The 26,657-nt window shown below is 40.8% G+C and overlaps 6 protein-coding genes across 7 annotated transcripts; all 6 read right to left on the bottom strand.

Moving 5' to 3' along the window:
- Positions 1–13: 13 nt before the first annotated feature.
- On the bottom strand, positions 14–1,736 carry LOC109995505 (claudin-4-like). Its single transcript, XM_020649243.3, has one exon. The coding sequence runs from the start codon at positions 1,593–1,595 to the stop codon at positions 921–923; it is 675 nt and encodes a 224-aa protein (XP_020504899.1). The 5' UTR covers positions 1,596–1,736; the 3' UTR covers positions 14–920.
- Positions 1,737–1,922: 186 nt separating this feature from the next.
- On the bottom strand, positions 1,923–23,265 carry cldnj (claudin j). The gene is made up of 2 exons (XM_065959900.1): positions 22,590–23,265; positions 1,923–3,856 (listed from the first exon to the last, which is right to left on the bottom strand). Exon 2 carries the CDS (start codon positions 3,841–3,843, stop codon positions 3,211–3,213), a length of 633 nt encoding a protein of 210 aa, XP_065815972.1. The 5' UTR covers positions 3,844–3,856; positions 22,590–23,265; the 3' UTR covers positions 1,923–3,210.
- On the bottom strand, positions 5,542–11,930 carry LOC109995478 (claudin-4). 2 transcript variants are annotated; one of them, XM_065959901.1, is made up of 2 exons: positions 11,353–11,930; positions 5,542–6,640 (listed from the first exon to the last, which is right to left on the bottom strand). In XM_065959901.1, exons 1-2 carry the CDS (start codon positions 11,833–11,835, stop codon positions 5,978–5,980), a joined length of 1,146 nt encoding a protein of 381 aa, XP_065815973.1. In that variant the 5' UTR covers positions 11,836–11,930; the 3' UTR covers positions 5,542–5,977. The 2 variants fall into 2 exon arrangements, with proteins under 2 accessions (XP_065815973.1, XP_020504865.1); XM_020649209.3 differs by lacking the exon at positions 5,542–6,640 and having other exon boundaries at positions 10,773–11,923.
- cldnf (claudin f) lies at positions 12,585–16,393 on the bottom strand. The gene is made up of 2 exons (XM_020649205.3): positions 15,871–16,393; positions 12,585–13,786 (listed from the first exon to the last, which is right to left on the bottom strand). The coding sequence occupies exons 1-2, from the start codon at positions 16,338–16,340 to the stop codon at positions 13,024–13,026; spliced, it is 1,233 nt and encodes a 410-aa protein (XP_020504861.2). The 5' UTR covers positions 16,341–16,393; the 3' UTR covers positions 12,585–13,023.
- On the bottom strand, positions 18,002–24,683 carry LOC109995480 (claudin-4-like). Its single transcript, XM_020649211.3, has 2 exons — positions 24,089–24,683; positions 18,002–18,967 (listed from the first exon to the last, which is right to left on the bottom strand). Exons 1-2 carry the CDS (start codon positions 24,567–24,569, stop codon positions 18,336–18,338), a joined length of 1,113 nt encoding a protein of 370 aa, XP_020504867.2. The 5' UTR covers positions 24,570–24,683; the 3' UTR covers positions 18,002–18,335.
- On the bottom strand, positions 18,875–19,468 carry LOC109995461 (claudin-like protein ZF-A89). Its single transcript, XM_065959902.1, has one exon. It carries the CDS (start codon positions 19,452–19,454, stop codon positions 19,017–19,019), a length of 438 nt encoding a protein of 145 aa, XP_065815974.1. The 5' UTR covers positions 19,455–19,468; the 3' UTR covers positions 18,875–19,016.
- Positions 24,684–26,657: the final 1,974 nt, after the last annotated feature.

Below are 26,657 nucleotides of genomic sequence, written 5' to 3'. Positions count from 1 at the left end.
GCTCTCGTATATATCAAGTCAAGTCAACTTTATTTATATAGCACATTTATAACAGTCGAGGCGGACCAAAGTGCTTTACAGTAAATCAGGCAAAATACATTACATCCAAAACATCATAAAGACACGTAAAAGCAAAAATTAAAAGTAAATTAAAACACAAAACAATATTAAAAGTTCTCGTAGACACTGCTGCTGGGATAAAACACTCAACTAGAGGTAAAAGCCAAGGAAAAGAAATGGGTTTTTAAAAATGACTTGAACTGTGCAGTTGTGGCAGCAGATCTTATTTTAAATGGTAATCTGTTCCAAAGTGTCGGAGCTGCAACACAAAAGGCTCGATCGCCCCTCGTTTTGAGCCTTGTTTTGGGCACGTCCAGGAGCAGCTGGTTGGAGGACCTTAGTGCTCTGGATGGAGCATGAACATGTAGTAGTTCACTTAGGTAGTGAGGTGTTGAGCCATTTAATGATTTAAAAGCCAGAAGTAAAAATATATGTCCTTATCACCTCCTCATAGTGATATATTAACACCACCATGATGCACAAATCAAGACAAACAACTTTTGAAAACAAACATGTCCGACCTGTTTAATCCACAAAGTCTTTTTTGGTGCAGAAGAATTCATCTCATTGGTAAACATGTCTTTTTAAGGACCAATATTTTCTCAGTCTAGTTCAAGACGATACAGTGTATAAAAGCATCAAAGGGCTGTGAGTGAGTTTACTCCAGTTTACAGTGTGTGTCAGCTTCCATGAAAAACACATTCAAATAAGATGCAAAGTAAAACTAGTAACACGAGAAGTTAAGTTCACACAAAGTGAAGCCTGTGCATCATTACTCAACCTGCTGTTTCATCTACCTACAGTCACTCCACATCAGTTGATTCCACTCACACTCGGTTCAATGTGACACCCCAGTCTGCTCAGATGGGCTCTGATCTGCGCTCATACTGGCTGCTTGTGAATGTAGTCCTGTTGATCCTGCTCAGCGGGTGATTCGCCTCGTCCTCTACATCCGCTGGTCTGCTCACATCGGGCTGCTGCGGGTCTCTCGCGGGGCACCTGGTGGTGAGAAACACCCCCCCGATCAGCATCAGAGCAGAGGCGATCCATCCCAGGTACAGTGCAGGACCCCAGTCTCTCCTCATCAGCACGGCTCCCTCCAGCGGCTGACTGGTGTGATGACACGTCCAAGCTATGGGAACCAGTAGCAGAATCCCAGTCAAAACAAAGACAGCCCCAGTGACAACTTTAACCTGGCCACGCTGGGGAAACCACACCGCCCCCACCGCTCCAATCACCACGGCAAAAGCCCCGGCTCCGATGGCAGCCATGATGAGGGCTCTCCATGTCCGAAAACTCCCAGACAGAGACATGAGAGACCGGTAGAAGGAGCAGTGCAGGCTACCGTCGTGGGCCAAGTCCCAGTGATCCCATTCCAGCCACACCCCGTCCCAGTATGCAGGCAGGGTGGCCGTGGTGTTGTCCAGAGAGCCGCTCACCTTCCACAGGGCCAGGCAGCGTGTCAGGATGGCACAGAGCCACCCTGTGAGGCCCAGAGCGAGGGCAGCGAGCTCCAGCCTCCGCTGCAGCAGCATGACTCCGGCCTGCTCCTGCTCTCCACTGTAAGGCCCCGACCGCCTAACCAGAAACAGCTGGCAGCAGAGGCGGGGCGGGGTGTTATTTTAACATGTGTGTGCATGTGGGAGAGCTAGAGACAATCTGTGTGTGTGTGTGTGTGTGTGTGTGTGTGTGTGTGTGTGTGTGTGTGTGTGGGTGGGTGTTTGTGTAGGTGTGTGTGTCTGCTTTGCTCGTCTGCTCAGTAAGGGGAAACCAGTTCTTTGGCATTCATGGAAAGAGGAAGGCACGGCATGGGCGGAGGAGAGAAATCCCCTCTTGTATGCTCTGCCATGGTTTCAAAACAATCCCTTTCTCCCATTTTTCTGCGGGGAGGCGAGACACAAAGACCTCCTCTGTGCTCTGACTTGTACCCGCTGAGTCATGTTTCAGAGAGACCTTGATTTAAAGAGCCACGAGTTCTTAATCAAGTTTTCGATTTTTGTCTTCTCTCAGTTAGCCGTCGACTGAAGGGAGAACAGCTCTGACACCTAAAGGCCACCTTCCTCGACTCCTGATGGAAAAACAGATTGAGCTGCCACATGTTTGCTCTGCAGTGTTTATTTTGAAATTCACTGGTCACAAACATTTTCTTGCACGACAAACTTTCTCTGATTAAAAATTTCAAAAACAATCACGACTAAAACATGATTGTGTTTTTCTTCTCTTAAAAAAAAACAACATTCAGCTATAACTAAAACATCGAACTGACTTTTGCAACAAAGTAGTTCTTCATATAGGAGGAGAGGAAAGCTGTGGTATGATTTACTACTTCAAAAAGTTCTAACATAAGTTTATAACTGTGTCAGACTCACTAATCATCTAATAATATCTAACATCATTCTCATAATCCCATCTCATTTTTAAACCCCTGTGAAGGAAAGAAAACACAAAACACTGGTAGATAGTTGTATTGGCACAAATGTGGACGGAATGAAAGTAACTGTGTCAGTCAGAAGGAAAATGACAACATACTTCAGTATTATTAAATCACTGAACTAACATTCCTTGTATGTGTCTGGACATGTTTTTGCAGTACCTGTATGTGGTCTGTGCATGTAAACGCTATGTATGGTTAAATGCATTGATCACAGAGTTCAGTTTATTCATCCTTAAAGGATTTATATGCGATTTTTTTTGATCCAGCAGATGTCACCCTTGAGCTCCAGCATGAAACCAAAACAACTTTGCTGCATTGTTGTGTTAGCATGCTAATGCTAGTGATCTTTATTACGCTGGTATCTTCACACTGCATGTAAATTTACCTGAAATGAGCGTGATCTAGAAACACAGTTAAGCAGTGAGTACAGTATGTTATTCTTCTTTTCTCTAGTCCCTCAATTAAACAACTTTTATACACGAGGGGAGGAGTCAGCCGGCCGTCCTGGCGATGTAAACAAACTGAAGATAGGACTCTGAAAGCATCACAGACAGTGGGACTCGGGTGTTACACCCATTGTAGACAGTCATGACTCACAGAGTTATTTTCAGAGGAGATACTTGATTTATATTTAAGTTTTTAAAATCACATATAAAGACTTTAAGTGTTGGTTTGTTTGTGTTGTTGTTTTCTGTGTTCAGCTGGCAGTCCTCACTTCACACATAGTTTTTGATGGCGTAGCTGTGGGTGGCCGTCCTGGCCAGCGTGTACCCACTGGAGCTGAACCGCCCCCTCCGCTGTGGGCAGCTCGTGCACAGAATGGCTCCTCCACAGAACAGCAGCCCAGACGTCACAAAGCCGATATATATGGCCGCTCCCATCTCCCTCTTCAGCACCTCGGGGACGCGCGGGTTGTAAAAGTCTCTGATGATGGAGTTGGCGGTCCAGGAGACCGCAACAATAGTGGTGAGAGCCGACAGGCAGAAGATGGCCCCGGAGCTCAGCACCACCCGAGCCTTGATCCTCGGGTGTCCCAGGCAGTTGGTGCAGCGTGCTCCCAGGAGAAAGACGAGGAAGCCCAGACATCCCAGCACCAGGCTGATGCAGAGAAGGCCGCGGGCCGCCTGGAGGTCAGGAGACAGGTCCAGCAGGGCATCGTAGAGCTTACACTGCATCTGACCCGTGTACTCGCTGACGCAGGTCATCCACAGCCCCTCCCAGAACACCTGCATGACCACCAGGTGAGTGCCGATGAACGCCGTCACCTTCCACATGGGCAGAGCGCAGATCAGGATGGTGCCAGCTACACCTATCATAGAGAGGCTGATACCCAGCTCCTGCAGAGCCATGTCTCTGCAGACCCTGAGAGACACAAAGAGGGGGGGGGTGGACAAAAACATTTGAGTATTTATTCAGAAAGTACACATCTAAGCTCCCTCTTTTAACATCCTGACATGTTGTTGAATAAAGTTAGAAAGGCATGATATTTACTTTGTGATTCTTTTCATTCTCAAATAAAAAAACTAAAATGTTATTTTCTGCTTCAGGTCAACATGATGTTCACGTGAGCTGAAGGAATGTCAGGTATGATGAGGTCAGAAGTGATAACAGTGTCACAGGGTTTTTTTCATAGTCGTAGTTTCTCATCACTGACGTCATAAGGAAAAAATGTGGAGGTTTTCTAGTCATGGAGGCGAAGTGCCACTAGGGAGCAGCACGTCTCAAAAGAAGAACACAGATTAAGGATATTACTCTGACGACCTGAGGTCATAAACTGATGATGTCATGGAGGCAACAAATTGAGGGGAAATGAGGTTTGATTTGAAGAGATAAGTTCCAAAATAATATATTTGAACGGTTTAGAAAAAGAAAGATTCTTTTAGTTGTTGACATGCAAACCAAATGTTTTCAAACTCGCCATCTTCAGACATTTCTTACTTTATTTGAATCATCATATCCAGTGTTTTGCAGACTTTGTTTAATTGTTTAATACTGTAGAGGAAGCTAGCTCGAAGTCCCAAGACAAATTTCCCCAAGGGGACATAAAAGTGTATTGCATCCCATCACATCCAAATAGATTTAATTTTTTTTCTAATTAGAATATTTATGAAGAGTGGCAGAGTTACCTTTAATAAAGTGTCTGCAGTTTTTTACTCTCCGTCTTATATAATATAGTGAAGATAATAAAATATCATGAATTCCAAATTGACCAAATCTTAGACAACTCCGCATGTGGATAATAAGAGAAACACCCTCAACCATAGTATTTGTATATTTAGTACATTTATTGTTATTGTTAGTTTTGTGTTGAATGATTCATCTTAGACATGCATCTTTTAATTCTGACGTTTATCTGTGTCAGTGAAATGACTAAACTTTCCGCTTTACCGATGCAACAAAATATTCACATAAAAACAAAAACCTTTTAAACACTGGAGAATAATGTCTGACATTTAAATTCAAACAAAGACAGAACTGATCGACTTGAAATGTCAATGTAACAATGTCCTCATGTGTTTATCGTTTTTCCCTTTTCTTGTTCTCAGGAGTAGAGGAAGTTGCTGTGGGGTGAAATCTGCAGGTAAACCCTGAGAACACACTAACACAGTTCACACCCTTCCTGAGACTTTGGAGTAACTTAATCCTTTCTGATCTGCAGCTGATAACATGAGGAGACACTCCAGTCTGGTTTGGTGGGACTGTAAACTAAAAAAAACAACATTTTTCTAAATCAAACCAAAAGTGTTTGAGAGAAGTAGGAGAACATGTTTGCTTCATAATGATCATATCATAGTTTTAGTTACATTTCCTTTGACCTGTTTCCTGGCCAGTATTTATGAAGCACACGTTGGCAGTGATGGATACAACTTTCCAAAGCGGGATGTTTTTACTAAACAAATCACCTCGGAGATGTAGACTCCCTGAGTCACCGTGTTCACTCACTGGATAATGAGCTCTACCTGACAAACGGGTTCTCTCAGAGTTTGGTTCAAATAACAACAAGTGCATTTCTGGATATATACACAAGATGCATGATAGTAACGAAAGACATTAGAAGGTCATTTATTCAATGAATCAAAACTTAAATAAATTATTTTCTTAAAATGTTTTCCTCAAATATAAAACAAAGATAATTTAAACTAACCCCAAATCCATGTTCATTACCCAGAACATAACCATATATATAATACTATAATCATTCATCTATAACACTAATCCAAATAAAGTTACAAAGTGCCTTACAGAAAACAACAACAGATAAAAACAAGAGAACTCAGACACAGAAATCTTCATACATCCGGTACAGTGCGATCCTCTTAAAGACAAAGTGCATGTTTCCTTCATGGTTTGTTGTCTGTGTGTATGTCCTTTTTCTTGATGTTTCACAGCAACTGGTTCAATTTGATTTTTACGTCTTGTGGCCAAAAAAAAAGAAACGACAGTCATCATCAACCCGTCTTCTCCTTGTCAACATCAGACGTGTCAAATGTATGTCTTTGTAAAAGATCGGGCTGAGTCCTGTCTACTACTTCCTCCTGCGTCGTTCAGGAAGTACTTCTCAGAGGGGCTCTCGTCCTCTTTGCGGGGGCAGTTGGCACACAGAAGTGCTCCTCCCACAAGCAGCAGCGCCCCGGCCCCCCAGCCGATGTAAAGAGTGGCCCCCAATTCCCTTTTCTGGGCGTCCACTAGCACAGGGTTGTAGAAGTTTCTTATGATGATGCTTGCGGTCCAGGAGACAGGGATGAGGCAGAGGAGTCCACTGATGATCAGTAAGACACCTGCTGCTACTGAAGCCTTGGCCTTGGCCCTCTCCTCTGGAATGAAGTTTGTGCACTTCCCTCCAACGAAGGCGACGAGGATCCCGACGAGGCCTACGACGATAGACACCACCACCAGAGCCCGGGCCCCCTGCAGGTCGATGCTCAGAGCCAGCATGGAGTCGTACACCTTACACTGCATCTGGCCAGTACTCTGGACCACGCAGCTCATCCAGATGCCCTCCCAGATCACCTGCGATGTCACTATGTTGCTCCCGATGAAGGCAGTGACTCGCCACATGGGAGTGGCGCAGACGATGAGCACCCCGATCCAGCCAAAGAGGGCCAGGGCGCAGCCGGCCATCTGCATCCCAATGGAAGCCATCGTCTTCTCTCTCTCTCTCTCTCTCTCTCTCTCTCTGGTCGTCTCTGAGAGAATATTAGGAGCTGTTCAGGTTGTTAGTGTGCATCTGAGACACACTGAAGAATGGAAGGCGTGAAAGCAATAGCTATTAAGGACCTCACAGGGCCTGCCAAAGAATACCAGCCATGCAGGATTCTTTAAAGGAATGACAATGAAGGTTTGAGTTTCGATTGTTCTGGTGCATGGAGAGGAGGATTGTGTTACAGAGGGTTTTGTTGGTACTTCGACAAGGTGTGACAGAAAATGCACCAAACTGAAAAAAAGTGCACAGAGCGAAGTGCACAAATTGTGTGAGAGACACGCGCGGTACTGTCCAATACGAGTGTGCAAGAGGAGAAAGGGTAAAGTCTGCAAACAATCCCGGCCCCCTCAACACAGTCTTCACCCTGTGACACTGCATAAATCTCTGCAGCTTGTTAATAGAACTGCCTATGAACATTTTTCTGTAAATATCTACACATCGTTTAGCTCCAGAAATCAGCTCAATGTTATCAAGAAACACAGACTTGGGTTACCACTGTTTGCTGCTTTCTTGTACTTTTAAGGAATCATTTAATTTCTATATGAGACCCATGGCAGGGTGAAAAAAAGGTCCTCATATTTTCTGCTGACATTTGTCTGCAGTATTTTGGTGCGTTTGTCTTCACTACAAACACTGACATTTTAGCTGGTGTATTTGTTTTATTTCAAGTCAAAAATATCTCATTACCAAACACTTAACATAGGCCACATCCACCTGACAAGTCCAGATAAACATTTTAGTTCATGAATGGCTCATGAGTAGTAAAAAGATCTGCCAATCTGACGTGCAAACTTTAGTTAAGTTGCTAATAAATGAAACATTTCACCTTGAATAAGACAATAGATCGAATATCAAGTAATTTAACATTTACATTCTGTTTGTTTCATTTGCAGATATTTCCTGATTACAAGCACTTCAGGCCTTATTTGTTGCTTCTTATATGTTGAAATAAGTAATCATCTGCTGGACCTGTCTGTGTGTATGTGTTAGACCGTATAAACACAAACCAAGACCTTTCTATATATTTGCTGTCCATTGCCCGTGTCTGAGTGTAACTGAGTGTAAGGGGTGCTGGGTCATTTCTTTTTACTTCTGTACCTTCTGTGTTCACTTTTAAGGTTTCCCTGGCAGCTGTGTTTTCTGGGTCTCCTGGATAACGTAGTTTCGAGTCAGCTGTGGTTTAGTGCATTATTTATTTTAGGAAGCTTGTTTTGGCTCTATACAATGTCTTTGTTTTTCCCCTCAACCCCCTCCTGACATAAAATACATAAAGGTCATTAAAAAGCTGTAAAACTATAATTACTATCACCCAGGATGAACTACTTATATTATTCAAATAAGGAAAAAAAACAATACATTTGGATGAGTCATAAACTGAAACCTATTTTTAATCATTGGTTGGTTAGTTAACCAGACTGTGATGCATGTGAGTGACTTCAGCACATAGTTATTAACCGAGAACAGGTCCAGGTAGATTCTCTCTCTTAAGGATCCCACAGGAATGTGATACCAGGTGAAATGAGCAACACAACAGGGTGTGTTTGTTCATCTCAGTGAAACCTCTGTTACACCAAGCTGACATCATGTTTGTGATGAGACGACATGGCCCTGGTTCATTTGTTTCCAGTGGCTGAACCTCGAAATATTAGAGTGATCGCTCTGTATGCAGGAATCAATGCTGCGCAAGACTTCAGTTTCTGCTGTCGTTTTGAATTCACAACGAGGAAACTCACTAAAAATTGCAGACCAAACTACTTTGATTGTCTTAAAGATGAAAACATAAAGCCATGTGAAGATAACATATGTGATGTGTATTTGGATTGATGTACACGCAAGTGCATTGATTGGTGAAATTCAGCTTTTAAATTATGTGTGGGTTTTTCTACCGAGCAGATTCTAATGCTACTGAAAAAGTTTCATCTTTCAAAGCCACAATCTGTTTCAGAAAAGATGCTGAAAACTATCTTCAGAAATATTTGGAAATAGAAAAAGAACAAAAGGGCAAAGGTCATGTGATGGATGTCATTCAGTGTGTCCTATTAGCATTTGTAAAGGCTTCCTCTAAATTAGCACAAAACATCTTTGGTTTGTAAATACACAGAGTTTTCTGATCTGGTGCAACAATCTGCTCGACGACTGTGTAGACTCATTTGTATATTAGTTGTAAATAAATTTGAATAATACTGTGAGTTAAGAGAAGAAAAGTATGAAAGGGAAATTAAAGGGGTAGGGATATAAGTTTTACTTTTATCTACTCCTTTTAAGACACTGTTACTTTTAAATTATCTTATAGGCTATTAAATTCTAGTTTAATTACATTCATTCATTCAATACATACAAGAGCACCAAATATGTGTTAGTCCCCGACTGAAAATAGTCCCTACTATTTATTCATACTAAATAAAAGTAGATTTAGCATTCAAAGATTTACAACACTGGCAGTAAAAGCATGGGCAGTTCTAGATAGGGGCCAACAGGGGCCAGTGCCCCTGTAATACAGAGCTTGGTCCCCCCTGTGTCCACCCCTCCAAAAGGAAGAGCCCCCCTAATAACACATTAACAACCGGACCTACAGTCTAGTATTAAATACTTTTACTGAAACATATATAAATCATGGTATTTTATGTTGTGGTATTTAATGATGGTTGCTATTATTTGGCATAATATATATTCTGTGTGTTTAAAGTAATCATCTTTGACTATTTTTCACCTGGGTTTAATGTTCCCCTCTGACAAAACAACTGGCCCCAGTTTGGCCCCCTCAGTAAAAGTGGTCTAGAACTGCCAATGAGTAAAAGGATACAAAGAGGCCTGAGAACCAAAGGTAGAGGTGAAGTGAAGTCATAAGGCTTTGAGAGGATTTGTCACGTTTTGTCTTTTCATTGTTCATCACCTTACTGTGTTGTGAATATGCAGAAGAGTAGTAATAACAGTAAATAGTAGTAGTAATTTATTTTGGTCCATATAAACAGTTTTCAATCAGGAATATACACAGGAAATAAATGAATAAATCACAAAGTCATTTCATTTTAATAAATGAAAACAAAACACACATTTCTTTTTTAGCTTTAAGTTTTAGATTCTTATATCTACCCTTTTAACAAATCTTATTATTTTAGGCACTACTAGTTTCTTAGAGCCAGACACAGCCTTTAAGATTGAAGCTTAAGCTTGTTGTTATTATTGTGGAATCAAACGTCAATGACCGGAAACCACACACAGAAAAAAACAAAATTAGAGCTCTGTTTTCATCTGAATACCAAAGAGGGCATGTTCGCCCTCTTATGTCTTCAGCGTTACATTAAAGCTCACTGGACTTTTAATTCTGCACCATTTGTACATTTTGTGTTTTTATATTTCTTATGTTCTATTATAAATATTTGTAATTACTTATTTTATTTCAGTTCTTGCTATTTTGCTTTATTTCCTTTGTTAACTGTTTTTGCACCAAGACAAATTCCTTGTATGAGTAAATGTACTTGGCAAGAATAAACGATTCTGATTCTGATTTAGTTCTATCGAGGTCAATATGGTTGTCCCTTCTCTAAAAAGATGTTCTCCAGCATCAAACTGTATTTTTAGCCACTGTGGATTTGTACTTCAACACGTTAATCAGCTTCTCTACAGTTAGTCTGACCTACCTTTGTTTATTTTAACGTTTTGAATGCTGCTTTACGGGTTCAAAAGTAAAACAGTTGCTTTTAGCTGGCACAGGAGACTAGAAACTGGTTGAACTTGTTTAAAGTCTGAGTGAAGAACTGGAGCAAACTGCCTTCTTCTTTCTTGTCAGACTTTCTGTCTTGTGATCTGTGAGTTAAAATTCCAGGCCCTTACATTTCCTGTGAGCAGGACTTTGATAACTCATGCATGAAGTATTTATGATTCAATACTTACAATCACTGCTCCTGACCTGATTTAAGTTTGTTTACTTTACTACCTAACCCTTGGCGATGAATTCATTTTAAGTCTTTCTAGCCGTCAACATTCAAACCAAAACCTTAAATGTAAACAACAAAGATAAAGCGAAACATATTTAGGTCAACTCTAAACTGAAAAAAGTGCTTTGACAAAGGATTACAATGTGTTAATGTTTTATTAAAAATCTGTGATTTCTGTTTACAGAGACAAGAAAAGTGTAAAGTACTTTACATTATAAATTCACAACATATCAGTGGTACACAAGTTTATTTCTATCATAGCTTTTTTTGATTCTCCTAGCCCAGCTTAGATTTACCAAACAATCAGAGAAAAATAAGGTTTCATACAAGCTTCATAAAAAATATTTCTCATTCAGTCCAGTCATTCGGCTCTTGGAAGACTTTCAAAGCCAGTACTGCCGTTGCACATCACATCTCTGTGTTTCTCATTCCTCAAGAAACACTCTCTTACCAAATCTGAATTTCTCTGTGTGTCAACTTCAGTGAGACATAAACATGTGCTGTCTGATATTCACAGCAAAAGGAGGGTCAAGAATAGAGTCTTTTTTTAAAGGAGAGTGGATCTCTTAGACGTAGGCTCGGCTGGTTGCTGTGGATCTGGCCCCGGCGTACTTGACTGGATACTCTGGACCCTCTTTGGGTGGGCAGGAGCTACAGAGGAGCGCGCCTCCAAGGATGAGGAGACCAGCTGTGCCCCAGCCGATGTAGAGTGCAGCCCCCAGCTCTCTCCTCTGAGCGTTGGTCAGGAGGGGGTTGTAGAAATCCCTGATGATGGTGTTGGCAGACCAGCAGACAGGGATGAGGATCAGAACACCGGCACAAATGAAGACTATTCCAGCAGCGATGGCCACCCTAGCTTTGGCTCGTTCGTTCTCCACAAAGTTGGTGCACTTTCCTCCTGCGATGCCAAGGATGACCCCGAACGCTGATACGATAATGGCGATGACCACTAGAGCCCTGGCCGCCTGGAGGTCCTGAGGAAGAGCCAGCAGCGAGTCGTAGATCTTGCACTGCATCTGACCCGTGCTCTGCGTCACACAGTTCATCCACAAGCCTTCCCAGATGACTTGCGCTGTCACAATGTTGGCTCCAATGAAGGCTGTGACCTTCCACATGGGCAAGGCACAAACAATGATGGTTCCCAGGAAACCGACGATGGCCAGGGCATAGCCCAGCATCTGTCTTCCCATTGACACCATGGTGAGGTCTTCTTTAAGTCTCTTGGATCTGAAGTAGAGTTTCCGGAGCAGGTCAGCTCAGCCGAAAGTTGAATATATACTGTGGCACAGTTCCGCTGAGTATAAGTACTGTATGTCTTTCTTGAGGGTGGAGTCATGATGTCCTGCTTTCTGACCTGAAACCAGTGCGGTGATTTACCTGCCCGACCAGATTCTTCACATGATTCCAATGGGGAGCGGTTTCGACGAGATGCGCATCTGTTTGAAACGACTCTATGCTAATGAGGCCCTTAAGTAGGAAAACGTATTCGTAAGTGGAACAATGCACTGCCATTGACAAACATTTGATCGGGCGGAGGAACAGGTCATGTCAATGGTTTCAAGTTTAAAAAAAAATACTGACCAGGATAAGAGTATCACCGGAAGTCATACGACAACAGCAGGGGTCGTTAGTTATGGTTCTGTTTCCTGTTTTTAATTTTGATTTGATTTAATCAACTCTAAAGGTTTATAATGTCTCATTGTGTATTTCAGATAAGCCATTAAGATACTCAGATTATTTAATTAAATCCAAAAAATAATTGAAAGGATTTTCCAGAATATTTTTGATAACTCTTATATCCGTACAGCTTGAATTTTATCATTTTTATTTCTCAAGTATAGAAAGACAAACACCAGGGCTTGGATCTTTGATGATCATAATTGTATTATTTCACATCATGCATCATGTAATAAATCATGTTGAAATAATAACTTCAAAGACAAATGTATAAATTACAACATTTTATTGAAACTCTTCAGAATATTTTTTTTTTACCTGAGGTGGTATTTACAAAAAAACAACACATCACATAACATCACTATTTACAAAATCAGATCTGTGGGACAAGGACATGAATACATTTGTGCTCATTTAACAGCCATGCTGTCACAACGTTGCTCTTTTATCAAGGCTTCACGATGTAGAAATATTTCACAAAAATCAATCTCAAAGAGAAAACATTTCTATAAAACATTTTTAAGAATTAAACATCTTTTAACTTAGTTTGGCTGATTTCAGATCCCAACAATGTATCAGAGTACATGGCATTCTCTAAAAAACATCATGTATTTTTGTGCAATATTAGTTTCTTAAGGTACACAATGACCTGAGCCACCGCAGCAGTAATCTCAGTCTTTACCCTCTTTGTGTCCTTTCAGGGTTTTTTTTTATTGGTACTGTCGAGGAGCGTAGACGGTTGGTGCTGCGTACAGTTTGGGGGGTCCATAAGACCCGCTGTACGCTCGGCTGGACGGGGGAACATACATAGGGCTGTAGGTTGGCGGGTTTGTGGCGGCATAAGGGTACACAGGGGGTCCTTGTTGGTAGCCGGGGTATCCATACATAGGTGTGGAAGGAGGGCAGGATGTGCAGAGGATGATCCCCCCGATGAGGAGGATTAAAGCAGAGGCCCAGCCGATGTAGATGGCAGCTCCTACCTCCCTCTTCTGTGTTTCAATAGTAAGGGGGCTCTCAAAGTCTGTGATGGTCACAGCTGCAGACCAGCAGACAGGGATCAGGACCACGAGGGCAGCAGCAATGATGAGACATCCTCCTAAGATCACCACCTTGGCCATCGATGATTCTTTCTTCAGACAGCTGGTGCACTTGGCTCCGATGAAGGTGAGGAGGAAGCCGACGAAGGCTAAGATTAGGGAGATAATGACCAGGGCTCGGCCGGTCTGCAGATCCCTCGACAGCCTCTGAACAGACTCGTTCAGCTTGCACTGCATTTGTCCCGTGCTCTGCATCACACAGTTCATCCACAGGCCGTCCCACACTACCTGGCCTGTCACAATGTTGGCTCCGATGAAGGTGGTCACTCGCCACATCGGGATCCCAGTGGTCACCGCCACACCAATAAAGCCGATAAAGCTGATGACCTGACCTGCCGTTTCCTTGGCAATCCTCCCCATGGTGAAGAGGCCTCGTCTGAGGCAGGAGAGAGAAAAATTTCAGCACACAGGTCTGCTTCTCTTTCGGGAAATGCCAGAGCTCTGTCACTCGTTGATTGTTGGTAAGAATTTACTGGGGGAGGGCCATCGCTCGGCCAGGTTAGTTCTTCTGGTAAAACAAGATTCCCTTGCTAGAGGAGTGGCCTCCATTTTTAAACAATGCTTTGTTTTTGTTCTTGGATAACAAGCACTCATATGCAGATTTCTTAGCAGTAAAGATGGGTTTATTGGTTGGTGTTTCAGACACTTAGCCACTTCAAAGCAGCTCAGATTGTCACAGATGGATACTGATCAAGTTACGTCTTGTTGTTGCCTCCACAAACATGCTCTTTACTGTAAACCAGAGTTTTGGCAAGGCATCTTGACCACTGAATACCAAAACACACTAATGAACTGTGTTACCTTTTGAGTCCCAAAGTCTAAAGAAATTTTCTAGTACTTTATTGTTTTTTAAAAAAAAGAATCATGTTTTGAAACTTTTATGTTATTGTTTGCTTTTGATGCAATTTTCAGAGAAAAGAGTGGACAGAAATTGTGAGCTTCTTCTTATTTCTTCTGCAGTGTGTTTTCCCAAAATGGGACTTTTTTTTGGTACTAATTGGTATGAACAAACAGCAGACATGTTGCTTCTCCTAAGGTTTATAAGGATGTTGAAAAATGGAGCTAAAGTGCTCATACATCAGAGCAGATAGGCTTTCACAAAATTGGTGTTGTAGGATTTTTAAAAGATGCTTCTGTTGACTCAACAGTCGTTGTGTCCCTGACATGATGTAATATGTTTGGCATTCTTCGGTCCCCAAATCAAGACATGACTACTGTGCCAGCTAAGACAGATGGTGAGCCCCAAGCTGAGGGGAAGATATTTTCTCTTTCAGCACAGATTGAGATCATTTGAAGGAATGATGAGACACAGTAAGTCAGTCACATGTACTGAAACTGTCGCTTTGCATTTGAACAAAAAAGTACCTACAAAACCTGATGGATGCTGTTATGTAAACAAACAGACCACACTTCATCGTTCACAGACTGAATGTTGTCATTTGATTCTGCACTGAAAACCAGATCAACACTGGGAGCTAGAGAAGAGAATTATCAGAAATATAGAAACAATACTTTATCGGTGTATGCCTCTTTGGTCTATAGCTCATACAATTAATTTCCTTTTATAACTAAATGGCTTAAAAGTTCACATTCAAAGGATGTCATTTATTCAATTTCCTGTGTCTAATGTAAAAAAGCAGCAACCTGCCTGCATATTATTGTTCAGTAAGTTCAGAACATCAGTTCCTTAGCTTCCACTGTGGCATTGATTTCATAACCCTTCCCTTGTTTTACCCTCTACATCACTCGTATACCCTTTGAGATTCTCAGACATATCATATAAGCAAACATTCATCCAGTAGATAAACATTTTATTTACAGTGACAGAACATTACAACACAATGAAACACAGAAATGTTGTTCAGGTTGTGTGAAAATGCAAAAAGAAACCGAGACATGCGAGAGAAAAAAAAACATTTCTGACACCATTTTACATTCTTATTCCACAGAAGTCCAAGACGTGCATTAAGATAGCTGCATGTTGTGTTTGCTCTACATGTTGTGTTTGTTCCATGTGAGTGAAAAATGAGATAATCTATGTGAAATATGTAGTACAGTCTGATTAAATATTTACATGGGTTTATAAGAATAATATTCCAAGTCTTAGTTATGAATCCAATATTTATACCTTGCTGGATAAGACAAACAACCACTGTGAGAAAGGTCATGACGCTTTCACAAACTACAATCAAACTCAGCGTTCAGCTCGTGGCAAACCGATCGCATTGTTAGAAATATTTTAACGTTTGAAGCAAGTTTCCATTCCTGTGGCCCTTTAAGAGTCTCTGTCCTCCTCATACATATTCTCTTGATGTGGAGGCTGACTTCACAGGAGAGAATTTGGGGACGTAGTGGGGGTGTTCATGTTTGGGTGGGCAGTTCCAGCACAGTAAACCCCCTCCCATCAGCAGCAGAGCCGCGGCCCCCCAGCCGATGTAAAGCGCCGCTCCCAACTCGTACCTCTGGGCTGCGATCACTAACGGGTTGTAGAAGTCTCTGACGATGGTGTGGGCGGACCAGGAGACGGGGATAAGGCAGAGCAACCCGGAGACGATGAACAAAACTCCAGCCACGATGCAAGCCTTCGCCTTGGCTCGCTCGTCATCGATGCAGTTGGTGCATTTCCCTCCAGCAATGGACATGCACAGTCCGAGTATCCCAATCAGGATGGAGATGATGATCATGGCACGAGCGGCTTGCAGGTCCGGGGCCAGAGCGAGCATGGAGTCATAGACCTTACACTGCATCTGGCCCGTACTCTGCACCACACAGTTCATCCACATGCCCTGCCAGATGGTCTGAGCCGTGATGATGTTGGCCCCGACAAAAGCAGTGACCTTCCACATGGGCATGGCACACACCACGATGACCAGGAACCAGCCAATCACAGACAGTGATATACCGATGAGCTGAATCCCCTGAGACACCATCTCGCCCGGCTTTGTTCCTCGCACAATAAAATCCAGAAAGAGAGACAAGTGGAAAGAGGCGATGTTGTATTTATAGGCTGTTGTGTGAGAAGTAGGACACAGACATGAGGGTGTGTGATACCACAACACTCAGCTCCCATTGGCTGCACGGAGTTTACACACAAACAGAGACCCAGGGACCTCTAGGAGTGCTGACCTACAAGAATCCAAAGCTTCAAGGTCAGAAACAAACAAAATAAACATGTTTACGTCCAAACCACTTTTGCTCTTCTCAACTTAAGTTAAGGCTTAAGAGGGGTTTGAATCCAAATTACAAACAAAGCTCGATTCAATTTATTATAACCCTGAATCTTTTAACATAGGAGTAACTTTTTCCTCTTCTTCTCTTTCTTTTAATTTAATTTTATTCTTTCATTTTATATAACTAATTTGTTTGTTTGCCCTTCCTTAAGATGTTAATTATCATGTAAAGAAAAAGGGACGAAAACCTTGATGGAGGGAAAAATTCATGAATTTATGCAATACAGATCCAAGCTACCTCAGTTTGATTTCAAGTTACTTTAGACGACTGTAATACATGTTTCTGTATTGTAAGTGTTATTTTTAGTATTTCCACATCACTGGTAGACACAACCTTTGGACACCACACCACACCTCTTGTAAAAATGTAAAATATTGTCATCCTTATGGTGACAATTTAGGTTTTCCTATGTCGTTTTCTCCACTTAAAAAACATACTTGCTTCTTAATGGGTCTATAAAACATGAGGATAAAGGATAAAGGAGGGTGTATAAACTATAAACTGTAGTTTAATTCTGAACACTGATCAACCCTCACCAAATGGATTAATATTGTTTTTAAGCTGTTCCATATTTATCACACTACGATGAGCTGTGGCAAGGTGCATGTAATTCTCTGCATGCTTATCAGAGCTCCCCTGCATACCTGTGATTTTTTTTAATCAAACTTGGCTGCTGCACGTTTTTTTATTTTCCTATTTTTGATCCGAGCATTAAATGGCAAATGCGCGCACACAAAAACAGACAACAAAATAAACTAAAAAAAATGTTAAGGATCCGATTTGGATTCTCATTTGAACATTAAAAGAACTAATGATCCACAGATTACTGCTGTACCTAATATTTACACACGACTCTGTGTGAGACTCCTGGAAGTGTTAGTCTGTGTACAGCAAGGGGCAGTGTTTGACAAGCACAGACTTCAGCAAAATTCAGAAAAGATAAATCTAAGTATAGAATCTAAATGCATCCCATAATAGCCCAGACTTGTTTTTAATAATTTAGATAATCTATCGGATTATTTTGTTGCCAATTGGCAATAAACCTTCTTGGCTTATTACCCAGTAATCTGAAGTCAGTATTTAATTAGCAATAGAAACATTTAGATTAAAATGTTCTCTCAAAAAAGAGGGAGTAATGTTGGAGTATTTTATAATATATGAGGATAAACTCTGAGCTACTTTTGTAAAAATCAATGTATCATTGTTTGTATAGCTATAAATCAAATTTGTGTAAAGGGGTTAGAGGGAGAGGCACACCGTCCTCCTTCTTCCTGAAACTTCCTTTCTCTTCGATTGTTAAACTGTTTCAATAATAATATCAATATCAATCTGGAAGAACATACACAACGTGATCATTCAATATTGATTAAAAAAAATCTTTATTTACAGTTTCAGACATGCAGACATGCATACATTCAAATGAAATGATATGTTTATGGGCAGGAATGTATGAAAACAAAGAAAAAAACATCAAATTCAGCTCATCAAATGTACATCTCTCTTTCTCCGCACTGATGAAACAAATCCTTAAGAGCTGTAACATTAAATCATCAAACAGAACTGTGACCACAATAAAATCCCTGTGAAATTCAGATCATACTTATTGTGGTTACATGAACAAATCCTGGACAACAAAGCATTTGATTAAAGTATTTTTTTCAATCTCTTGGCCTCGTCATCTGGCTGTTCTCTTCTCAGACGTAGTCTTTGGGTGCAGATGAGCGGGCAGCTGAGTATTTGGCAGAGTAGTTATCCTTGGGGGGGCAGTTGGCACAGAGGAGCGCGCCTCCAAGGATGAGGAGACCAGCTGTGCCCCAGCCGATGTAGAGTGCAGCCCCCAGCTCTCTCCTCTGAGCGTTGGCCAGGAGGGGGTTGTAGAAACCCCTGATGATGGTGTTGGCAGACCAGCAGACAGGGATGAGGATCAGAACACCGGCACAAATGAAGACTATTCCAGCAGCGATGGCCACCCTAGCTTTGGCTCGTTCGTTCTCCACAAAGTTGGTGCACTTTCCTCCTGCGATGCCAAGGATGACCCCGAACGCTGATACGATAATGGCGATGACCACTAGAGCCCTGGCCGCCTGGAGGTCCTGAGCAAGAGCCAGCAGCGAGTCGTAGATCTTGCACTGCACCTGACCCGTGCTCTGCGTCACACAGGTCATCCACAAGCCTTCCCAGATGACTAGCGCTGTCACAATGTTGGCTCCAATGAAAGCTGTGACCTTCCACATGGGCAAGGCACAAACAATGATGGTTCCCAGGAAACCGACGACGGCCAGGGCATAGCCCAGCATCTGTCTTCCCATTGACACCATGGTGAGGTCTTCTTTAAGTCTCTTGGATCTGAAGTAGAGTTTCTGGAGCAGGTCAGCTCAGCTGAAAGTTGAATATATACTGTGGCACAGTTCCGCTGGGTATAAGTACCCAGCGGCAGCACCGCCCAGGATGAGGAGGGCTGAGGCCCCCCAGCCAATAAAGAGTGCAGCACCCATATTCCTTTTCAGAGATGCCATCCAGAATGGGTTGTCCCTGACGATGGTGTTTGCCGTCCAGCACACGGGGATGAGGCACATAACTCCAGCGATGATGAAGGTCACACCAGCGGCCACGCCGATTTTGGCTTTGGAGACCTCATCTTCCACACAGTTGGTGCATTTTCCCCCTGCGATGGTCAGGAGTATGCCCAGGACGCCGACAATGATGGAGATGATGACGAGGGCGCGGACAGCCTGCAGGTCAGAGCTCAGGGCCAGCATGGAGTCGTACACCTTACATTGCATCTGGCCTGTGCTCTGGACCAGGCAGTTCATCCAGATCAGCTGGTCTTTTATACATTTTACTTGACACTTACTTGACACACACTCGCACAAACTGTTGCACAGAGCTGCTTGCCACCACATCCGCTTGCCACCACATCCCCCTCACAGCTAGGGGCATGTGTCATCATGTCAGTTTTTGTCTCAGTCGTAATCGCTAACACTTTATATTGAGGTGCTCGTAATAAGCATTAATAACAGGTAATAGGTCACTCATAAGTCACTTACAAGACCTTATTAGATTCTTATTAACACAAATAAGACTATATAAGTGTTACTATAGGCGTAATTATCACATTTATTGTCTTATAAGACACTTATAGGCTCTTATTAGAAATGTACTAACACTTTATATACCGTCATAAACATTAATAAGATGTTTATTAACATTAATAAGACTTCATGAGTGTTAATTAAACTATAAATTAATTTATAATTGCTTGTAAGATATTAATTAACACAAAGAAACTTGTTTATAGACCACTTATCAACGTTCATAAGATGTATATTAACATTGATAAGACTTTATTAGGTTCATATTAATGCCTTAAAAAGGTTAATAAATACTTGTGTTTCATAGTACAGTTATTACAGTAAAGTGTCCTATATTGTCTTATCAATGAAAAGCTCAACAGTAAATTGATGAAGAAAATCTTTAACCTTTTCTTGTAGTACATCAGAGTTAACGGAAAAGTGTGAATAAAAACAGATGTTGTTTCAGTACTTGGTGTTAAATGCAAAGTGCTTAAATTGAGATGAAGCCTGTGTTGATGCTGACGTGTATGTTTGTCTTTATAGGGGTGGTGTTTTGGTAAAAGGCGGATTTTGGGCTCATCCAGAAGAGCATCCACCATAGAACTGTGAGCAGCTAACTGGATAGTGAGCCCAACCTTCGAGACCTCAAGCGGGATTAAGAAGATTGTTTCTTTTAATAAAGAACGTCCTTCGCTACTTCATACAGCAGAACAGATTAAACAGAAACACACACCTGGATTGAGACCCGACGAAAAAGACTGGGATTAGACACTTCAAATGTTTGTGTTATTTCATGTGCACACTTTATTAAGTTAGTTGTTAATTGCATTAGTAAATTGTATATATTGTAATCTTGACCTGCAATATTTGTGCTCCTTAGATACAAAGTTTGAAAATGTAATTCTGTGTGCGTCTCTTGACTGATATTCAGACCTTGGGCTCCAGGAGTCCTAGGCTTCTGATGTTTGTCCACCTTCAACACTTTATTTACAGTAACATGGGTTAAAAACAAAGATGCTTTTTCCCTGAATTTGATCAGATATGTTGGTAGCTATGACACACCAAATATTTTCATAATATTGTTTACAGTTAACGTTAAAGATAATACTTGTCTTTGTAGTAGCATTTTTTTTTCAAAAACTGTTTGAGTGGAAGTTCAACAGACCTCCTTTTTGTTTCTGCGTTTACTTGAAAGTTGGACCCTGTTCCCACTGAGCTGTTAATAAGTGCATAATAAAATATTTATTAATCTTTGTAAGTAGTGTTCCCACTTTAGATCCAGTACCTGCAGAGGAGCTTTATTAACTGTTAATAAGTGCATAATAAAGTATTTATTAACCTTCATAAGGCATTAATATGAACCTAATAAAGTCTTATCAATGTCAATAAACATCTTATGAACGTTGATAAGTGGTCTATAAACAAGTTTCTTTATGTTAATTAATATCTTACAAGCCAATTATTAATTAATTTATAGTTTAATTAACACTCATGAAGTCTTATTAATGTTAATAAACATCTTATTAATGTTTATGACGGTATATAAAGTGTTAGTATGTTTCTAATAAGAGCCTATAAGTGTCTTATAAGACATAATAAATGTGTTAATTATGCCCATATTAACACTTATATGGTCTTATTTGTGTTAATAAGAATCTAATAAGGTCTTATAAGTGACTTGTTACCTGTTATTAATGCTTATTACAAGCATCTTAATATAAAGTGTTACCTAGTAATCTTTACAGGTGGAAAAACCACATCGTGACTCACAGGGATGCAGAACAATTAAGCAGACTTCTTTTTTTTTTAAACAGCCACACCTTCAAAGTTACTGTATTTTGGCGGCCATTGAAAGCTTTTTTAGTCCTATTTTCTGTTACGTGCTTTGTTTATGGTGTCTTAAAATACGACATCAAAGCTTTTAAGGAACTCAAAGTAGTTACTGAAGTCTGCAAAGAAATAAAGGTTTTACTTAGAGGCTAAAGGGAAGCACTAAATACTTCATTGCTAATATATAAAAGAGATAAAGATATAAAAACAGGTTTCTGAGACTGATGGTCACATGACATTTGGTTTCTAATGTGGTCAGCACATGCTCTCTATCCTCTAATGTCAAAACAAGATTCATTTAAATCAAGTCATATTTCTGTTTCTACAAGCCTTCATACTTCTTTTAGAGTCTTAAGGTTCACACTTTGGGAAAAGTAAATCAAGTTTTTGTTAAGTTTTTTTCATTTTTAACTTCTTGAGTTTTAGATTGAGACAAAGTTTTAACACACAAACTACTTCTGCACACAATTTCACAAAATTATAAACTGAAAGTCTACACGTGTAAAAAATATAATTTTCTCCATTACTTTATTCATTCAACCATTTACATGTAAAACATGGAATTTAACAAGTTTACTGTGTTGAGAATGACTCTGGTTTATTGTTTAACCAAATCTTTGTCTTCTCCCGTAATGATCGACAAAATCGTACTTTTAACTCTTTAAAGTGGTCGTGAATAATGACCGTTTTAATTACTTATCTCAACTAAAAACTGCATCATGAAGCATGCTGCAAAACCCATTCTGGTATTTTAATCGATCACTACACAGTGCCTGAATTATTGTTTGCTACAATCAAGTACAAATCCCATCTCACAGTGATTCAAACACACCTACTAACACAGTATAAGAGAGAAGCACTGACGACACAGCTAAACGACATCCCCAACACATTTTTTTATAAGGAGCAGAAAACAAAAACAAGGACAACAAACTTTCAACAAGGATGCCAAATGATTTCAAACATTTTCTTCTTATAAACTCCAATCACAAGGAAGTGTAGTATCAGAGCATGCATGAGAGAAAAACAGAGATCAAGGCTGACCTTTCAGGGATGTCAGTCCTTTAAGGCTGGAGAGCTGAAGCCTGCTGCAGGTTGTCTTTGGAGAAAGATGTGCACTCCTCAGTCTGACGGTCTAATCGATAGTTTCCCTCAGCAGTGAGAAGACAGCAGGAGGGACATGTTGGGGGAAATGGTCACACTATGCCAAGTGGTACCAGATGACAATGTTGTAAAAAAAAGAAAAGAAAAAAAGAGGGAATAGTGAGAGGGGGCTAAGAGACGTAGAGAGAGAATCAGATTGTTTCAAAAATGAATAGAGGCAGTGTTATAGAGCCAAAACTGCTGTTAGGACTATAATGACTCTATTTTATCCAAGGCAGGATCATTTAAGCCTCTTTGGCCTGGCCATGGAGATTGGGTTCCACACACAAGGAGCCACAGAGGAATTTCCCCAATTAGGGATCTGAGGAGAGATGGTTTCAGGTGAGATTAGTCCTGATCTGAAGGTCCTGAATAGGCTGCAGGAAGGCCACAGTCACCTGTTTTTGAACAATTAACATTTGATCAACAACTCACATGCACACATGCAGCTTCTTCTTCTTCTTTCAGTTTACTGAATCAGATTCTAAGTAACACTAATATGCTTAATCCTATATTTATATATGGAGGTCATGCTTAATGTAACCAGTTTAATTGTAATTGTAACAGAACATTTTCTCTTAAAATGTTCTCTTAAAAAAGAGGAAGTAATGTTGGAGTATTTTATAATATATGAGGATAAACTCTGAGCTACTTTTGTAAAAATCAATGTATCATTGTTTGTATATAAATCAAATTTGTAGAGGGGTTAGAGGGAGAGGCACACCGTCCTCCTTCTTCCTGAAACCTCCTTTCTCTTCGATTGTTAAACTGTTTCAATAATAATATCAATATCAATCTATAAGAACATACACAACGTGATCATTCAATATTGATTAAAAAAAAATCTTTATTTACAGTTTCAGACATGCAGACATGCATACATTCAAATGAAATGATATGTTTAAGGGCAGAAATGTATGAAAACAAAGAAAAAAACATCAAATTCAGCTCATCAAATGTACATGTTGTGTGTTGTTGTAACATTTATATACTAGACTCCCTCTCACATGCGTTGTATCACTCAGTCCTCATAAACAGCTGTTTGGTTGTGGTGCACGTCTCTCTTTCTCCGCACTGATGAAACAAATCCTTAAGAGCTGGAACATTAAATCATCAAACAGAACTGTGACCACAATACAATCCCTGTGAAATTCAGATCATACTTATTGTGGTTACATGAACAAATCCTGGACAACAAAGCATTTGATTAAAGTCTTTTTTTCAGTCTCTTGGCCTCGTCATCTGGCTGTTCTCTTCTCAGACGTAGTCTTTGGGTGTAGATGAGCGGGCAGCTGAGTATTTGGCAGAGTAGTTATCCTTGGGGGGGCAGTTGGCACAGAGGAGCGCACCGCCCATGATGAGGAGGGCTGAGGCCCCCCAGCCGATAAAGAGTGCAGCACCCATCTCCATTTTCTGAGATCCATTCACGAGTGGGTTGTAGAAGTCCCTGACGATAGTGTGTGCCGTCCAGCACACGGGGATGAGGCACATAACTCCAGCGATGATGAAGGTCACACCAGCGGCCACGCCGATTTTGGCTTTGGTGACCTCATCTTCCACACAGTTGGTGCATTTCCCCCCTGCCAGGGCCAGGAGTATGCCCAGGACGCCGACCATGATGGAGATGATGGTGAGGGCGCGGGCAGCCTGCAGGTCAGAGCTCAGGGCCAGCATGGAGTCGTACACCTTACATTGCATCTGGCCTGTGCTCTGGACCACACAGTTCATCCAGATCCCCTTCCAGGTGGTTTGAGCAGTGACAATGTTGTTGCCGATGAAAGCTGTCACCTTCCACTGGGGCAGGGCGCAGATAACGATGACCCCAATCCAGCCGATAATGCACAGGGCAGTGCCCAACATCTGAAAGCCTGCTGACACCATGACTCCTCACAAAGCTTCTTTTGTTGTTCGAAAAAAAAAAAGTTCCAAAAGTTGTTTCTCTAGATCAGTTAGGTCTTGCTTAAGAGATCCCCAAGAGTAAATGTTTGATCAGGCTTGGAGCTGGTCTTTTATACATTTTACTCGGGAGGGGCTTGACACACACTCGCACAAACTGTCGCACAAAGCTGTGACGTGATGCTTACCATCCTCCCAGCCGGGGGCATGTGTCATCATGTCAGTTTTTGTCCCAGTCTAGTAATCTTTACAGGTGGAAAAACCAAACCGTGACTCACAGGGATGCAGAACAGTTGAGCAGAGTTTTTTTTTTAAACAGCCACACCTTCAAAGTTGTTGTATTTTGGCGGGCATTGAAAGCTTTTTTTAAGTCTTTGTTTACGGTGTCTTAAAATACGACATCAAAGCTGTTAAGGAACTTAAAGTAGTTACTGAAGTCTGCAAAGAAATTAAGGTTTTACTGAGAGGCTAAAGGGGAGCACTAAATACTTCAGTGCTAATTTTAATAAAAGATATAAAAACATGTTTCATGACATTTGGTTTCTAATGTCAAAACAAGATTCATTTAAATCAAGTCATATTTCATATTTCTGTTTCTACAAGCCTTCATACTTCTTTTAGAGTCTTGAGGTTCACACTTTGGGAAAAGTAAATCAAGTTTTTTTCATTTTTAACTTCTTGAGTTTTAGATTGAGACAAAGTTTTAACACACAAACTACTTCTGCACACAATTTCACAAAACTGAAGGTAAACTGAAAGTCTACACGTGTAAAAAATATAATGTTTTTTCATTCAACCCTTTTTTCATGTAAAACACTGAATTTAACAAGTTTACTCTGTTGAGAATTACTCTGCTTTATTGTTTAACCAAATCTTTGTCTTCTCCCGTAATGATCGACAAAATCGTACTTTTAACTCCTTAAAGTGGTCGTGAATAATGACCGTTTTAATTACTTATCTCAACTAAAAACTGCATAATGAAGCATGCTGCAAAACCCATTCTGGTATTTTAATCGATCACTACACAGTGCCCTAATTATTAAGTACAAATCCCATCCCACATTGATTTAAACACACCTACTAACACAGTATAAGAGAGAAGCACTGACGACACAGCTAAACGACATCGCCGAGAGATTTCTTTATAATGAGCAGAAAACAAAAACAAGGACATCAAACTTTAGAGATGGTTTCAGGTGAGATTAGTTCTGATGTGAAGGTCCTGAATAGGCTGCAGGAAGGCCACAGTCACCTGTTTTTGAACAATTAACATTTGAACAACAACTCACATGCACACATGCAGCTTCTTCTTCTTCTTTCAGTTTACTGAATCAGATTCTAAGTAACACTAATATGCTTAATCCTATATTTATATATGGAGGTCATGCTTAATGTAACCAGTTTAATTGTCTGTGTTGTAACAGAATATGGCATTGATTGTGTAAAAGTGTCAGTTTGCTACTGATGCATTTTACGCAACTAATAGAGTCAGAAAAGCTGGGGAAACTTTGCTACACATTTTGCATAACAGGTGAAAGACTTAACTGCACATTCGTGAGAAAATGCCGGAGGGAGCTAACGGTGACAAGTGTCAACAGGCAGTCTGAGGCAAGCCCAGACTTCACTGTAACGGCCGCTCTGGCTCTAAATAAAGAGTCCAACCCTTCAGCTGAACTAATGGTTCATTATGTTTTCTATGCAAAGTTCAAAACGCAAAATCATTCTGCTGAGTGCTGACAGACGTCTTCATTTAATTATTCCGTTTAATTATTATTGACTTCAGATCAACACTTCTAAAATCCGATAGAACGGTTAGTAGCGTTACCCAACTACCCTGAATGAAGGAATCAACCAATTTGACGCTAATGGTCTCAAATGCCTTAGGCCTATAGGTGAGGAAGTCAGTTTCATAACCACCTAAAAACACCTCACAGGAGCTTTACAATTTGATTTATATTATTTTTAAATTAGTTTTCTGCACGGCTCATCTGTTGGATGGTAGTGTTACACCCATTGTAGACAGTCATGACTCATAGTTATTTTCAGAGGATATACTTGATTTATATTACATTT

Source organism: Labrus bergylta, chromosome 11 (assembly GCF_963930695.1).
Source record: "Labrus bergylta chromosome 11, fLabBer1.1, whole genome shotgun sequence".
Lineage (NCBI taxonomy): Eukaryota > Metazoa > Chordata > Actinopteri > Labriformes > Labridae > Labrus > Labrus bergylta.
Note: the sequence above shows the minus strand (reverse complement) of the source record. Positions and strands in the feature narration are given on the sequence as shown.